Below are 15,858 nucleotides of genomic sequence, written 5' to 3'. Positions count from 1 at the left end.
ATCATTCATTCTTAGGTTGTATAGTTAAAGCCTGACCTAAATACCGGCAGTAAACTCTTATTTGTATTCCTTCCTGGCACTGAGAACTTGGCTGATTTAAGTCTGTAAAGGTCTGAAACTCTGACATGAAAAATGTGGAGTTTCCTGTCTGTCCCTCACAGAGCGCCTCTCTCGGCTTATCCTTTGCATTTCATTGTGACCATCTGTCAATGCCGGTCCATAAAGTGGAGTGGATGCAGATCCATTGGCAATGTCGAGCCCTCCGGTGGTCTGGCTGAAGCTGGTTCATGGGGTGGCAGACTGGGGGGTCTTTCTGTTGCAGGGGGACCTGGATTTTGCAATCTAACCTGCATGGTTTCTGAGACCCTTCCCTCCTTTCATATCAGGCAGCTGATGCATCTCCCAATCCACCAGTGTGGACCAGCTCGTAACACAGTAATGAGTTAACTTTCAGAATGATCTACATAATTTATTTCCAGCCCCCACAGGAGGCTGCTAGAGCATTAATTAATACCAGGCCTTGCTATCAGCAGCCATCCCAGTGTGGGATTCCTTCTTGCTCCTATTTCTGGAACCCGTGGAATTTGATATGATGTGCAGCCCAAATGGAGTTCTTTGGATGAGATGAAATCTATGTTTCACAACCTTTAAGCTCTTGTTCGACTGTAAATCAATGGGGAAAAAAAGATGTAAAAGTGTGTGAACTTGTTGCTATGGGCACCAGTGTTTTTGCTTTGTTACAAAATACTTTGTACAATCAGCATTTTTGATACATTTACTTACCTCGCCACCTTTCTCTCTCTTTGTTTTCCCTCACAGAACTCAATACGGCACAACCTGTCGCTAAACAAATGTTTTCTCAAAGTGCCTCGCTCCAAAGATGACCCTGGGAAGGTAAGACTGACACACATCATTTTAATCACGGTCAGTTAAAGACTGCATGCAAGTGAGGGGAGGAAAAAAGAGAAAATGTGTTAAATTTCAACTAAGCAGACTGTTGGCTGAACACACGGCTGAAACATTTTTGGGGTGTGTGTGTCATGCTCTCCCTGGTAGAAAAATGTTACCTTTGAATGACTGCCAGGACTCTGACAGACTGAAAACGGAAGGAATGCTCATTTTCTTATGAACATCCTCACACACATGCATTTTAAATTTAAATCACTTAATCGATCTTTATTTTATTATTATCTTTGAACCAACGCAGGCAGTACATATATGAAGTAAAAGTTTTGGACAGAAATGTGTAGAAGGGCAGAACGATTCCAGAAACGATCATCCCTGAAGTGTTAAAAAACAACAACAACAAAAAAAATCTTCTCTCCTCTTGTTTCCCTCCTCTGTATAAGAATATATAGTCAGTGTTAATTTGACATTTAAATCTCAGTAGGACCACCTACTGTTGCTATTTTAGCTCGATCTACTTCCCAATCTCAAGCGACATCAACCTACATGCAGTAGGTTGCAGACCACTGGTTATTAAAGCACTGTGATTTTGTTGATCTTATTTCGAAATGTGACTGGATGTTCTGTTAAGAGAGGCAGGAGGAAACGTGACCTGCCATTATCATATCTAAGTGCTTACTAAGTCTTGTAATAATTATGACGTTAAGCTTGTGAAATTAGATAATTAAATGAAAGTCCGTTGCCAGAGTAGGAATCTAGCAATGTTTCTTCGAAACAAAGTCCAATTACAGATATTAATTTCATCTAACCAGGTGTGGCTCATGAAAAACGCCTCCTTTGTCTGCAGACACACCTACTTCTTGAATAGGTTATGATTCACTATCTTAAGGCTGCGATTCCATTTCTATTGCTTTTGGACACTTTCTCCTTCCACTCATCTTTTCATTGATATGCTGTATTACAGCACCCTCTGAACAGCCTTTCAGCATGATTTTTTTAAGCTTTAAATAATGATCTTCAACTTTAATTAACTTCAAATACATTGCTGTTTGTAATTTATATATATATAAAAATTGTTTTTAGCCAAATTACTCAAATAAGCCATTAAATGATGTTTTAATTTATTGAGATTCACCTGTACAGTGACGGTGTGCATAGGTCCAGCTATATGCAGCCAAACCCAGATATCATCTATGTCCTGCCAGAACACACAATACATATGCTCAGGCAGCAACACAAATAATTATATGCACACACACCAACACACGCGCGTGAAGAGCTACACCAGGCTGTGTAGAGGATGGGGACTGAATGCTAATTTCATGTTTTGCTGTAATCCTCTGATATTGACACTCCTGGGAGCTGCTCCACTAAATACAAAATAATCTATTGCAGTATGGATCCCATTCCAAATGCATGGCCAACATGTTCGCATCCTTAATGTTTAATTTGGAATTTTCCTCACTGCCTTTCCCCCCCTGAAGACAACTTCAAAGAGCTGCTAGCCGGTCTTGATATGTTGCATCAATATTGTAATGTGGCAGGAATATGAGAACTGCTGGTTGCACGAGATAGGAGAGTCATGTCGCTCCCTGTCAGTGAGATGGTGTAAGAGATGACGGTTAGTACTGTGCACATGCAGAGGTAAGAAACGCAATGTGAAGTCTACCTGTAACAATCCTCATTTTAATTGAGCTACGGCTTCATTCCTGTTTGTTTGTCGCTCTGAAATTTACATTAAAAAGAGGAAGCAGGTGACGTAATTTATGCTGATGCATGAAAATGAGCTGTGTCATTTGGAGGAAGAGAAGATCTGCTGTTGGGATCTGTTTTCATTGAACAAACAAAACAAACTTTACCTCCTTCGTCTTCTGACCACAGAGAACGCTGCGGCTTTGCTCTGTTTTTGCCCCAGACTTCGACACACTTGACTTAGCATTGCTACAGTATACTGCTGTATTTGTGAATAATTTAATGAGTCTTTATATATTATTCTTTTTTTTTTCCCTGCAAACTCTCTTGGGTTGAGCGAAGGGAAATGCAGAAACTCCCATCCCATGAGGGTTAACTTATTCCTTTCCCTCTCTCAATTAAAAGAAACAGCAATCAAGCCCGGCTTTGTCTGTGCGACAAAAAACTAGGAAGCATTCGGTCCATTTTTAACCACTGCAGTTTGAGAGAAGATCAAATGTAGATATTTTGTCAAGACTTTTTTTTTGTCTCTAGTTGGACCTCTCATCAGAGCGTGTGCTTTATTCAACCATGGCCTATATCTATATAGGAGTATCCATGTTTTTGCTTATTTGTAGTGTGAATTATTTATCCTCTGAGGACAATGCTAATTGACCCCAAAGCTGCACACTTTCTCAAAGTTAGAATTTAAACCCACCACATCCAGCCTCGATGTGTGAGAGCTGTGGAAATAACACACTGGCTGGTGTAACCAGAGCAAAGCGGTGTGTTTTCTGGAGTTCTGGGGTCCGGCCTGTTGTTCTGAGAATATCAATTATTCTCTCTGCTAAGGAAGTGATTTCCAAGGTGCTGATCTTATTTGATCTCGACAGTTGAGATTTCATCAGGAATTGTGTAAAATATTGAAAACAAATTCACAACCCATACAGCCTCAGGGTAGGAATCTTGCTCTTTATAAAGCTGAGCGATATTCCTCATGCCTTCCAGGTGGATCGCTATTGAAAAATAAATTAATTGAGGCCAAATGGAAAGGTAAATAATGCAGGTTGGTGGTGGAGTTCCCTCTTCTCCATTAGCTTTGCTCAGACCTTGAAGGGAGCAGCACGGCGAGGCGAGTGCTACCTTGATTGCTGAGCCTATTTTCTTCATCCTTGGCAGCAGCACTCGCTCTGGGTTCAGTACCTGAGGCCGAGGAAGCACAGCTGCAGGAAAGGCTTAACATTTTACCACCAGCAGCCGCCCTCCACCGCCTCTCACCGAGGAGAGAAAGCCCAGCCTTTCTTCCTAACAAAGACCTCCTACACTCAGCACAACCTTTAACCACTCAGCTATCAGCTCCAATAAAGATTTTGGCTGATAGGGCAGACTGTGAAGGCAGAGAGGAAACTTTCCAACTTCCTTTTTCCTTTTCTTGGTTTCCTGTCTGGCCTTACACAAATTGTTTATAGACCACTGTAATAAAGTTATGAAAACAATCCTTGGTATCGGCTCACAGATCTGTTGTTTGTCTGCAGGGCTCCTACTGGGCCATCGACACCAACCCGAAGGAGGACGCTTTGCCGACTCGGCCAAAGAAGAGGCCACGGTCTGGAGAGCGGGTGAGTCGCTTCAAATCAAAAAGAAAACTCCTTTCTCCATCCGTCCTTGACTCAAGTGTTGAGATCAGCTTGGTTCAGTTTTTATTGGTGTGTAGATCTCACCACATTCAAATTTTCTTTTCTCCTTCTTTTTACCGTTTGCAATTTCAATCAAAAGTTCACATTTTTCATCAGAATCCAAACCAGGTGAGAATTCCACATATTGATTAGGTTTTGATCAAGGCCTTATTTCTGAGTCCATTCAGTGACGACATTAAACTCACTTGACTGGGGACATTTGTTCTGGTTTTCCAAGAAGTTCCAGTTTATGAAAGACTTAGTGGTTTATGGATTGTCCATGCGTGGATTTTCTCCATGTGCTTCATCCAAAAACATGACTGGTAGGTTGATTGGGTCGGGGACTCTGGGATCCTGAAAATAAAAACAGGTCTAGACTTTTTTTTTATTTTATTTTTTTTAGTCTAGACTTTGGTTTCCCAATTTGTTTTGTATATGTTTCAGTTTGGGTCAGATTGTTGAAACTTGGCAGCAATTATCTGTTTTAACTAGGACTGGTTAAACCGATTTTGTCAGTTGATCAAATTTTTGGTAAATGTTTTAGGATTTTTTATATTTTTCACCAATACACCTCTTGTGTTTCCATAGTTCAGAATAATGTCAGCATATCCATTATTCTGACATTATTGTTTTGTTTGACGAGCTCTTTTACAGCTTCTATTAATGTGAACTTTGAACTCTCCAGCTATTTTTTTATTTTTATGAAAATAAAGTCATATGATAATAGAATAAAGTCTTAATATTACCAGAATAAAGTTGCAAAATCAGGAGAACGAATGAGTAATTTTATGAGAACTCCAACATGAAAAATAAATTATTTATCCAAGAATTTTTCCAATTAAAATGACTTTTTTCTCAAAATTTTAAAATGTTCTTCTGGTAAAATTCTGTCATTATTCTGCTAATATTATGACTATATTTTTAGGATTAAACAAAGATTACAGTACACAAACATGATTGGAAAAAAAGCCACTTTGTGAAAATATTTTTTGTCATTTGTAATTTCTTTTTTAGGAAAAATTGCAAGAAATCACTTAAAATCTGAAATTACAACCTGGTATGGAAAAAATCTGAGATTGTATTTGTGTGCCTTTTTGCCCAGTCTTGGTTCTAACAGGACAATATTCCCAAAGATGTGATAAATATGGTTAAAAAAAACTAAAAACAGGCTATATTATTGTTATGGGAGGATCCTAATTTCACTTTTCCTGTCCTAGAAAAGGACATCTTTAAAACCCACATGCAAGAAAAGTTGTTTCAAATATATAACGGACGACAGATTAAACGTATATAGTGTTAAAATTTAATTACAGATTATACTGAAAGCTGATAAATACATAAAATGTACCATAATTAACTATTTCAACAATCAGTATGTTGCTCATAACATTCTTTTCACCTTTTTTTTAAAAAAAAACTGACTTCAGCTCAGCTTCAATTAAGCTTAGCAGCTGTCAAATAACCATCTACAAGTATATTAGAATTTGTTGATTGCAAACGTTTGTTTTTTTTGTTCAGCTTGTTCAAGGACATTTTATCCAAATATTGGCGAGGTTGTATGTAAACATCTGTTTTTATTAATCAAAACCACTGCAGTTGTTTAGTTTATAATGATTCAGCTCTGGAAAAGGGCACAGCTCAAATACATCTGTAGAATTATTGCCATCCATACCATAAGTAATTATGCAGGAGTTTTTTTCTACTTGTACATATATCTGCAGGTTATTAAATACACTCTTTGCATTAGCCTGACTCTGGAGCATCGCTGAACACACACAATTAAAGCAATTGATTAAGCAGATTAAGGACACTAGTAAGCATAAATCACACATTTGTCCGTTATGTTCATATAGACGTGATGCAAAATACAGCTTTACCGTCAGTTTTCAGCAAAGCTCTCCTGATGCAGTCCTGCTCATTTGAGTGCGACACAAAAGAGCGCACAAAGTGAAGAGAATGTTTTTCTGTAATACAAACGCTCTGTGTTTAAACCCCTCCCCCACCGAGGCACCGTCTGCCCAAAAGGCTTTCCATTAAGACTCACAGACATTGAAATTGAGTTTTTCTCTTTTTTGAAATCTCATTTATATTTATCGTGAATTTAAAAAAGTGGTATTGTTGGCAGCCAATCCTCTTACAGTAAGCAGTTTTGGGAGACGGGCATAGCAGAGTTATCTCTGACAACACTGCATATACGCCAAGAAGAGGGCATGTATGTGCAACACTGTATGTCTGATTGGGAGTGAGAGTCAGGGAGGAAGGGGGGGACCTTTTTTAAAAGATCTCACTTCAAAGATGACCTAAATAAAGGTGTTGCTCCATTCTGGTTTTATATTTGGTATCTTGCAGATGCATCTGGTGTTGGTTTATGTGTTTTTACCTTTAATATAGGCTGCTCTATTCAGCCCTCTGTGGTGAGATCCTGTGTTTGTAATAATTGGATTATTATTATTTTATTTATTTTTTTGTTCTGCCTCTACACCCCCCTCTCGCCTCCCCACCTCCACAGGCTTCCACACCATACAGCCTGGATTCAGAGTCTTTGGGGATGGACTGTATGATCTCTGGAAGTGCCTCTCCAACGCTGGCAATCAACACTGTGACTAACAAGGTACTACAGCAAGCCATCCAGCCTCCAGCTCCAACACACACCTGGCTCCACGGCTGCACCCTGACCCCGCCCACTTCTCCAACCACCTACAGCACTATTCCCCACAGAGAGAGGCACACTCTCGTGGAGGGGAGATGCTGGCACTCACAAGCATCTGCTCATGTGCCTAAAGCTTCTCTCCTCTGCAACCCACACCAAAATACACAACTAGCTGCCCCTGTTCTACTTCTTTCCTGCACAACAACCAGACTCCTGTAATGTTCTGCACAGAAATCCAGTGCTCACACTGATACTGAGACATTATACGTTATTATACACTTGAAACTGAGCGCTTCTCACGCTCTGTCATGGGTGAAACACGAGGCTTGGGGGCCAAATTCGGCCCGCCATAGTTTTTTGAGTGGCCCTCTAAACAGAGGGACACATGACTAGAAGCTTCAAGATAGCAGTTGTCTTAAATATGGTCTTGTCAGTCAAATCAAAGCAGTTTTTATCCATTTACTCCAAAATTACATCAATTAGTCCGTTCAGTTTTTTGAGGTTCTTTGATTGCGGAAATTCAGATAAAATCAACACATCCCCACACTTTATTTCGGTTTGTTGCAATTAGCAATAAAACAATTAATCGCGTGACAAATGGAAACTAAATCATTTTCATTTGCATGATTTATCATTTTCTCTTTTCTTTCTTTCCAGCAAAATCTGCATAAGTCTTTCAACTAGCACTATTTTGAAGGACTTCATAATTCATCTTATTTAATTCTGTGCTTTTGTTTATTTCTGGTATTTAAAATGTCTGAGTTCCAGTGTTAAATGTTCAGTAGAATTTAAAGTTAATTGATTTTTGAGAATGTGTTCTTGCATTATTATGACATCAAAATTATATTACTTGAAAATGATCTCAAAACACAGTTTTCACTCAACGCCGATGGTTTTTAAAAAAATCTTTAATCAGTTATAAGGCACAGTGGCGAAACTTTAAACTGCTGCTGCCCAAGTTACTCAGCAGGTTGTTGCTAGGTAACCAAGATTGAGTCAATTGATTCCACCAAACCTGCTTAGCTCTCTGAGAGGTTGAGCAGCTAAAGCTTTTTGTTTTCCTACATCTCCCACAGTTCATGAATATTCTATCAGATCATCTATTGATATAGGAGCATCTATTGTGATATATATTATTGATTAGCTGTGCTTTTTTTGCAAACTTTCTTCAAAAATGGTCAAAAACATCAGGTTTATGTGATGCTTACTCCCACCTGCAGGTGGCAGTACTTCTTGATTCTACTAAGTTGCTGCCTCAACCTTTCTTGATGTCACTTTATAGTCCGAGATTGATGTGGAGAGTAACTAAAAGTCGCACTTAATGCCACACATTAGCGCAAATATTTATAAATTAGCATCACAAAATCAGTAATTTTTATTGCTAAAAAATCACAAAAACAATCCTGAAATCCTGGAGGGACTAATCAGTGGGAAAGATGTTTGACATCGTTTGATTTTAAGAAATACTTATTGCATGCAGATACAGCTATGTATTGGTATTTTAACAGTTTAATGGGTTTTATCAATGCATTCTGGCACAACAAGCCCTAGAGGACATCCATGATCTTGATGCGGCCCAAAATGATGAGTTTGGCACTCTTTACGAAGCTCAGGCTTCGCTCAGAGTTATTTGGCATTTTGTGACCAACTACAGGTGACCCCCTCCACCCCCGCTGACAACTGTCTGCTCCGTTTTCTCTTTACATCTGTAAAAGCTTAGAAGCACTTATACATCACAGAGCAAAGCTACAGGGACCGCTAGCTGTTAGCTGTGAGTATGTGTCTCTCTCTGAAATTTAAATAGGCTTTTTAACCTTAAGCTCTCATCCTCTGGGCCCAGTGGGGGCAGCTCTCAGGGGCACTTTTAAAAAGCCTACAAGAGTCGCTTATTCATTTGCTACAAGCACTACAAATAATTTAAAAAAATTATTTAACATTAGCACAGCGCTCATAGGAAATATGAGTTGGTGTTGTGTGTCAGGGACCTGTGAAGGCTGAGCATATGTCTGCCGTGTTTTGCAAGTGTGTACATGTATAATAGAGTATGTTATAGTTCTTTAGCTGGTTTTCACAAGTGTCAGACTATTTGCTGCAGGCTGTGTCTTTGAACTAAACTGGATTTTTTATTTTGTTTACGTCTCTACAACAGAAATGTTCTCAAACTGAGATATAGGGCGCCTTGTGAAATTACTCACAACCCCTAAACATTTTCACTTCATTAAAACCCCCAACCAAATGTATTTAGATGGTCAGATAGACCTATTCAATTGAAAGAAGCTTTTACAAAATGCCATCTTTAGAGTCGTTGTGGATGGAGATGCTGTGGGAAGGAAAGACTTTCCAGTAGCAGTTGGTGTTGCCACAAATCTGAAGATTCTTGTTTAACAAGTCTCCTGACTGTCTTAAAATGCGGTTCAAAATCCTGGCAGCAGAAACAATATTTCCCAGTAACATGGACGACATCACCTGTTGTTGGCGATTACAGCTAACCAACCTCATTTGCTTTTGGAAACCCAAACTGAGAGATGTTGCAGTCGGGGATACAATCCTCGCCCTATCTGATGGTTGGAAGAGATTGGTTGAACTTGATGTGCATCATAACTTTCCAAAAATATAAAAAGGTGAGAGCAAAACTCCTGGAATAATTGTCCAAAAAAGAAATGTTTCACCCAGGAAAATCAACAGGAGTTTACACAAAACAAATCAGAACTAGCATAGCAGAGCTACTCCAACATGCTGCCATCATGAATGTAGCTCTGAGAATGTGATACAAGTTGCTTTTAGTGATATTTGGAACATAGATGTGATTTTTGTGCTGTTTTATTTTACCTCCAAAAGAATTTTAGTACAACCATGATCCAGTTCTAAGTGTGAAAAAAGAGGAATTTGCTAAGTGATATGCTGAGTGACTTTACTAACAATTACCGTTGCAATCTGATGGTAATAAATTTCTCACTACATTGTAGCTGCGTTGTGTATAACAGTGTGCGGCAAATTAATGACGAAAATAATCAGATTAATGCAAATTAACTGTTGCTGTTTAATTCAGCTAATTTTGTGGACAGGATGACCATGTAAGATTTTGAGGTCTGGATTGGTGAGAAATTTAGAACTTTATTCAAACAGAATTATGATTTTTAGGGACTTTGTTGATGATTTTATCTTGGAGGTTTCAGCTTCTGAGTTCAAATGAAATACATTATTAAACTGTGTCCTTCAAAGGTCAGTGGAAAAGTTTTTTTTTTAATTTTTATTATTAAAGTTTTAAGGACTTGTTTTGCTGTGGTATTGAAAAGTTTCTCGATTTACAGTTAAATGTTTTAGGTCAAAGCAGACTAATATGTTAGCATCACCCAGACTTATCTCCAATAGATAATCTATGGCAAGATTTGAAAATTGATTGTCAGACACTCCCCATCCAAGCTGACTGATCTGTTTCGCAAGAACATTGGCTTAAAAAGTCTCGATTTGTGAACGTGGTGCAGACATGTCTCAGCAAATTTAAAGCTTTGATTGCATTGAGAGGAGAGATTGAAGGCATTTTTCATTTCAAACCAGATATTTTGTCTCCATTTTGAAAATATGCTCTATTTATTTTCATCTATTTCACAAAGTCACATTGAAGCTAGTGTTTACAACAGAATGTGGAAATGTTTAGGTTGTATGGATAGTTTTGCAAGGCACTGTAAGGGATGGTGACACTTTTTCTGAGTCCACAACACCAACATTGACCACATAATGGAGCCCTGATGTTTACTGTTGACGGTGAAGCCCAAAAAATAAAAAAACAAAAAGAAGTGAAATGGCGCAGATGAGCAAGAAGATTATGAAATAACCCGACACTTGTGCTGTTGATGAGCAACAGGTTTTCCTTTGTTTTCCTTCTGTTTGTTTGATTGTGTTTTTGCGAGCAGAAGACAGAATGAGCAACAAATCTGAGGCCCGAACTCCTAGGAGAGGGCTTGTTTCTAACTGCTTTACACTGTAAACACACGACAGGCCACGCCTCTTTCGGTGCGCCGTGCCAAGCCACAGGAATTCCCTCTCTCTGCTTTTCTCTCTTGTCTTTCTATTCCAGTCTCTCTCCCTCCTTCCCGCCTTCCCCGACAGGCCAATGGGAGAGGCCTGCAGGGTGACTACTGAACCAGCAGGATCCTCTGCTCTCTTTCTGTCGTCTGTAGGACGCTCCATGCTAAATTTCTTTTTTTTGCCCTCTTCTCATGGAGAGCTCTCTCCTGTGGGAAGCCAAGACTCTGCTGTGAATGTGTTGAAATTTCTCCACTGAAGTGTGGTGATTGAGCAGAGGAAGGGATTGTTGTAATAAGGCTTATTTACAGATGAACAGTCCTCTCCTTTTCTGTCACGTGTCTATCTTCTCTCTTTTCTTCTGTTCAATCCTGCATGCAGGGATTGTGCTCTGGCGTTGTTGGAAACACCTGGGCCAATCTTGCTTTGATTCCATAATCCATGTCTCATGCTGTAGATTAGCCCCCTCCATGTAAAATACACCTCTGGCTTTTTACTTAATTCACTGCTAAGAATAGATCTCTGACTCAGTAGCCTAATAACCATGCACAGCATTTACTGCGGCGCTGCTCCTGCCTGCATGAACCTGTCTCCGTGTGTTTGTGCGCTCTTCTACCTGTGTGTGCACACTTAATTGTATTTAAGTGTTTTTGCCGTATGTAAGTGCAAGCTCGTACGTTTTGTGGGTAAGCTGCGACTCTGTTAGGCTGTTGATGCATGCTTTAAGTGGGTGTCCTCACTCAGGGGACTCAGGGGCTTGACTAAACGACAGAGCAGTGAGGTTTTTCAAATCAACACACACTTTATGGTTGAGTAGAGTAAAAATAGGTTGTGGTGAGAGACTTGAGACATAAAAGCCTGTTTTATGACTTCATTAGACAACATTTATATTTCTGTGCCACTGTGTTTTTGATTACCATCGTGGAGCTGATTACATAGATGTGTTCGAGTCTGTATCCTCAGCTGCTCATTCAGTTTCTTCTTCACGCTAACAAACACTGCTAACAAACTCTTTGTACCACAGAGTTTCTATGCAGTCAGAAAAAGATGCAAAAGCATCAAATTAGACCCCCAACCTCACATAGTCTGGATAATGAGGGATAAAAAACCTAGTTTGGAAAATGTTTCCGTTTACAGACTATTTCCTTTCCATTTTCTAAAGGTTCCCCTCCCACCCATCCATCCATCCATCCATCCATCCATCCATCCATCCATCCATCCATCCATCCATCCATCCATCCATCCATCCATCCACCTGCTTACTTACACATAGTTACACTTACATACTTTCTATTGGCCACATTTGCTTGCATGTACTTTTGTATACACCTACTTATATTTATATACCCTTATGTAAACTTACATACTTTTACTTACTTACATGCTTTTGGATACACATACTTACACATTCTTATTTACAATTATGTACTTTTACTTACACTTTTTACCTCCACCTATTTTTGTATTTTTGCTTACATACTTACGTCCTTTCACTTGTCTTGCTGTCCTAAAAAAATGTCCAGACCTGTAATGTTGAATTTGGACATATTGACACAAACACAGTGTGGGAACCCTGGTACCAGTGCAGGAGCCAAGCTCCATTCTAATGGCTTAATGTATCTGGGCTCTAACTCTGCGTCCTGGAAGTGAACCAACATGTTTGTCAGCGGGCCAAACATCAGTCTGAGCAGAGGAAGAAGTCAGGGCTGCCTTGGTTTCCCCAGCTCCTGTGGAGGCTGTGTGGCAGATCGCTGCGTCTCTGCAGAAACACTAGAGGCTTCAGTCCATCGCCGCTGCTGCTGCTGGGAGGCAGGATGTTGGCAGGGCCAGGTCGGCCTGAAGACTCTGCTGCTGCTGTCTCATTGTGCTCAGCACAGAGCCCGCTCTGTTCCGATCGCAGTGATGAGCAGAAGCCACCGTGCTGCACTCAGTCATGGATCAGCACGCACAGACAGGCTCACACAGACACACACCAGTCTTAAAATACCAGGCTCTTCTCCTCCACTGCAGCAGCCATCAGTGCATTACTGCCATTCCTTTCTGGCAAAACAAACCTCAGCACACAGGCTAACCTCTCTGGGATTTATCACATTCATTATCTGGATTGTGCTTACTGTTGTCCTCAGAGTCTGATGAGCACTTTATTAGGCGTCGGTGGGGGGAACAGAACCTTCTTAGATGATAATTAAGATTGTCGTCCTGAAGTGCTTCAGCTAGTTTCGCTCCTACACTGAAAGGTCAGCGTCTCGGCTGCACTGAAATCCTTTGTTAGCTGTCCCAAACCGATTTGCGCTCGGTGAGCAGATGTGGCTGACATCGCCAGTGTCCTGACCTTTAGCGGTGGGAATGTCTCAGCTGTTTCCAGACTCCCTTTTACAAAACCCCTCGGTGGCTGTGGACGGCGTTATAAATTAAATTATTTAATGTCTTCTTTTTCTTATGCATTTGTGTGTTTATGTTTTTCAGGTGTCGTTGTACAACACAGACCAGGAAGGTAGCGATAGTCCGAGAAGCAGCCTTAACAACAGCCTGTCTGATCAGAGTCTAGCCTCTGTCAATCTCAACAGTGTGGGCAGCGTTCACAGCTACACACCGGTAAGAACAATGTCATATTTGTCTGTTTGGAAAACAGATTTCTAGAAGTGCAAAAAGATTCAAAGCACCAGCTTTGATCTCAAACTGTGTTATTTATTTTAATGTGAGATACAAGCCACGCATGATCGCAATCATCTGCAGTAACACATTGATTTAACGGTGGCATATGCTGGTTGTTTCTCCTCTTCGTCGTTTAAAAAAAATTAATTTTAGTTTAGTTTTTTTTTTTTTTTTACATAACCAGAGATGCTTTTGTCCCTCTTTGCCAGCAGCTCAAGTAAAATACTTTATTTTACATGCTGATCCTAATCTGCTTTAAGGAAGTGTGGTTAAGTTTCCTATCAGTCATATTATACAAGTGATAAGAAATTTCTGTATTTTATAATCTCTAAAATTCATGGAAATGTTTAACTTTAAATGATAATAAACGGGTGTGTATTTAAATTGATACAAATTGATGTTAATGCTTGGCTACAACATTTGGGTAAAACTGACCTACCACCAAAAAAACAACTATATATTAAACATTAATGTTTTTATTTCTTATGTCTCTGAGAAATTCCTCCTTTCTTTGCATTTTCCTTCCAAGGAGCCAGACTTCCCTGGAAATATCAAGTTGTGTTGATTTATAGTTCGCCAGGCTTTCAGAAGTACCTTTAGTTGTTTATTTTTTATCACTTGCTGGCTTTTTCATGAAGGAGGTTTTCAGTCAGACCTTTGAATAGACAGTAGATGGACATAAAGGCCAACCTAACTGAACCAGTGACATCTCTACAAATACCAGGCAGGTTAATGGACAGTTTTAAAATTTTACTAATTACTGCCAATCTTTAATGGTGGTTTATTTTTTTTATTAGTTGAATTTGTAGAAAAATATATATCAAAGATATTATTAAATTATTACCAGTGTAGTGATTCAGTGAATGGTATTAACTGAAAACTTGACATGCAGATGATTGACATGTTGAAGAATGATGCATTTCTCAGCAATTTTTCAGTTCTTGTGGATTATTAACCCAGATGCTTTGTCCTTTATTTCTCCACATTACTTGTTTTTAATCACGTTACTACGATCCAATGCAAGAGCTGCAGGCCTATAATTTAAGATACCAGTTTTTTTGGTTGATTTTTCTGCTATCAGGCGGTAAATTATTCATAACTGACCGCTTGGCCAGATGCCTTGGTGTTAAATTTATCTTTAAATTCCTAAACCTTTCAACAAAGGATGTCTTGGCAGATGAAGCGTCTGATTCGGTATGAAAGGAACTGGGTTAGAAAAACATAAACTAAACTGCCAATGAATGCCAATTTCTCCTACATTATTTTTACAATAAAACACTTTATCAGTGTGCTCACTGAAGGAGATTGTATACTAATGTATGGGAAAGATTTAATGAGAAACAAATCATTAGAAGTGCAAAAACTACTTTTTAATTGCATCAAGTTTTAAATTCTAGACAGACATATATATATATTTGGATATATTTAACTTTTCAGAACCCTTTTTTTAATCTTTCCAGCTTCAGACTTGCAGCTTGTCCTTCACCCAGTCCTATTATCCATTTTCCTTATTGCCAAGTCTTGCTGCACTATTTTAAAATGTCTGTCAGTGCAATGCTACTTGGAAATCCTATTTATGGAGGTGAAGCTTGCACTGTGGGAGTTTGACAGAACCAGCAAATAAAACATAAATGAACCAGAACACATGAATTATATCTGTTAATGATGTGTTTAATATTAAGGTTGCTTTTATCTGCTTTGCGTAGACACGCACCGATCCAATATAAATATCTTTATCAGCCCTGATACCGAAAAATATTCTAGTTTGGGTATTTGTGACAATCTGCCCAATTCATAGGGGCAGATCTACTCAGTCTAATTCTATGCTTCGTGGTCTGAGCGACGTCATGATTTATTTATTTTACGTTATATTTAGAATTCCTAATCAACCGATTGTTTTTGTCCATTTCAATTTCTTTATTATTCATTTTACGTTGGCTGGTATACTCTTAATTACACCGATTGAACAAATTAAAGTTATTACATGTCCAACCAGGCTGTTAGTGTAGCTACTAGCAGTTGTGAACCTATTAGTGTACTTTAAGTGTGCTGTATTGGTGCAGAGTTGCAGCATAACTCTGCACCAGTAAAAGTAAATCAGTACTTTTATGTCTGTTTTAAAAAAAAAATAGAAACATTTGAAGTCAATTCAGCACAGTTTCTCTGTAATGGATCGGTATCAGCTGATCCTAAACCACAGTGCTATGCTAATTGCCATATATTTCTCTCATTGGATTTTCCAGAAGCTAAGTCCCGTCTTAAGGAACCTGCAAA

The 15,858-nt window shown here is 39.1% G+C and overlaps 1 protein-coding gene across 3 annotated transcripts in view; it reads left to right on the top strand.

Annotated features, from left to right (window-relative positions):
- Window positions 1-15,858, top strand: part of foxj3 (forkhead box J3) — a 101,943-nt gene that overhangs the window by 69,791 nt on the left and 16,294 nt on the right. For 2 of the 3 annotated variants that reach the window (XM_044121357.1, XM_044121358.1), the window contains 4 exons: window positions 820-894; window positions 4,113-4,196; window positions 6,763-6,864; window positions 13,396-13,524. In XM_044121357.1, the coding sequence (XP_043977292.1) occupies window positions 820-894; window positions 4,113-4,196; window positions 6,763-6,864; window positions 13,396-13,524 (390 nt within the window). The remainder of the gene's footprint in view (window positions 1-819; window positions 895-4,112; window positions 4,197-6,762; window positions 6,865-13,395; window positions 13,525-15,858) is intronic. The other variant, XM_044121359.1, reaches the window with a different exon arrangement.

The sequence above is a fragment of the Gambusia affinis genome, linkage group LG07 (assembly GCF_019740435.1).
Source record: "Gambusia affinis linkage group LG07, SWU_Gaff_1.0, whole genome shotgun sequence".
Taxonomy (NCBI): domain Eukaryota; kingdom Metazoa; phylum Chordata; class Actinopteri; order Cyprinodontiformes; family Poeciliidae; genus Gambusia; species Gambusia affinis.
This window is presented reverse-complemented; position numbering and strand designations above follow the sequence as displayed.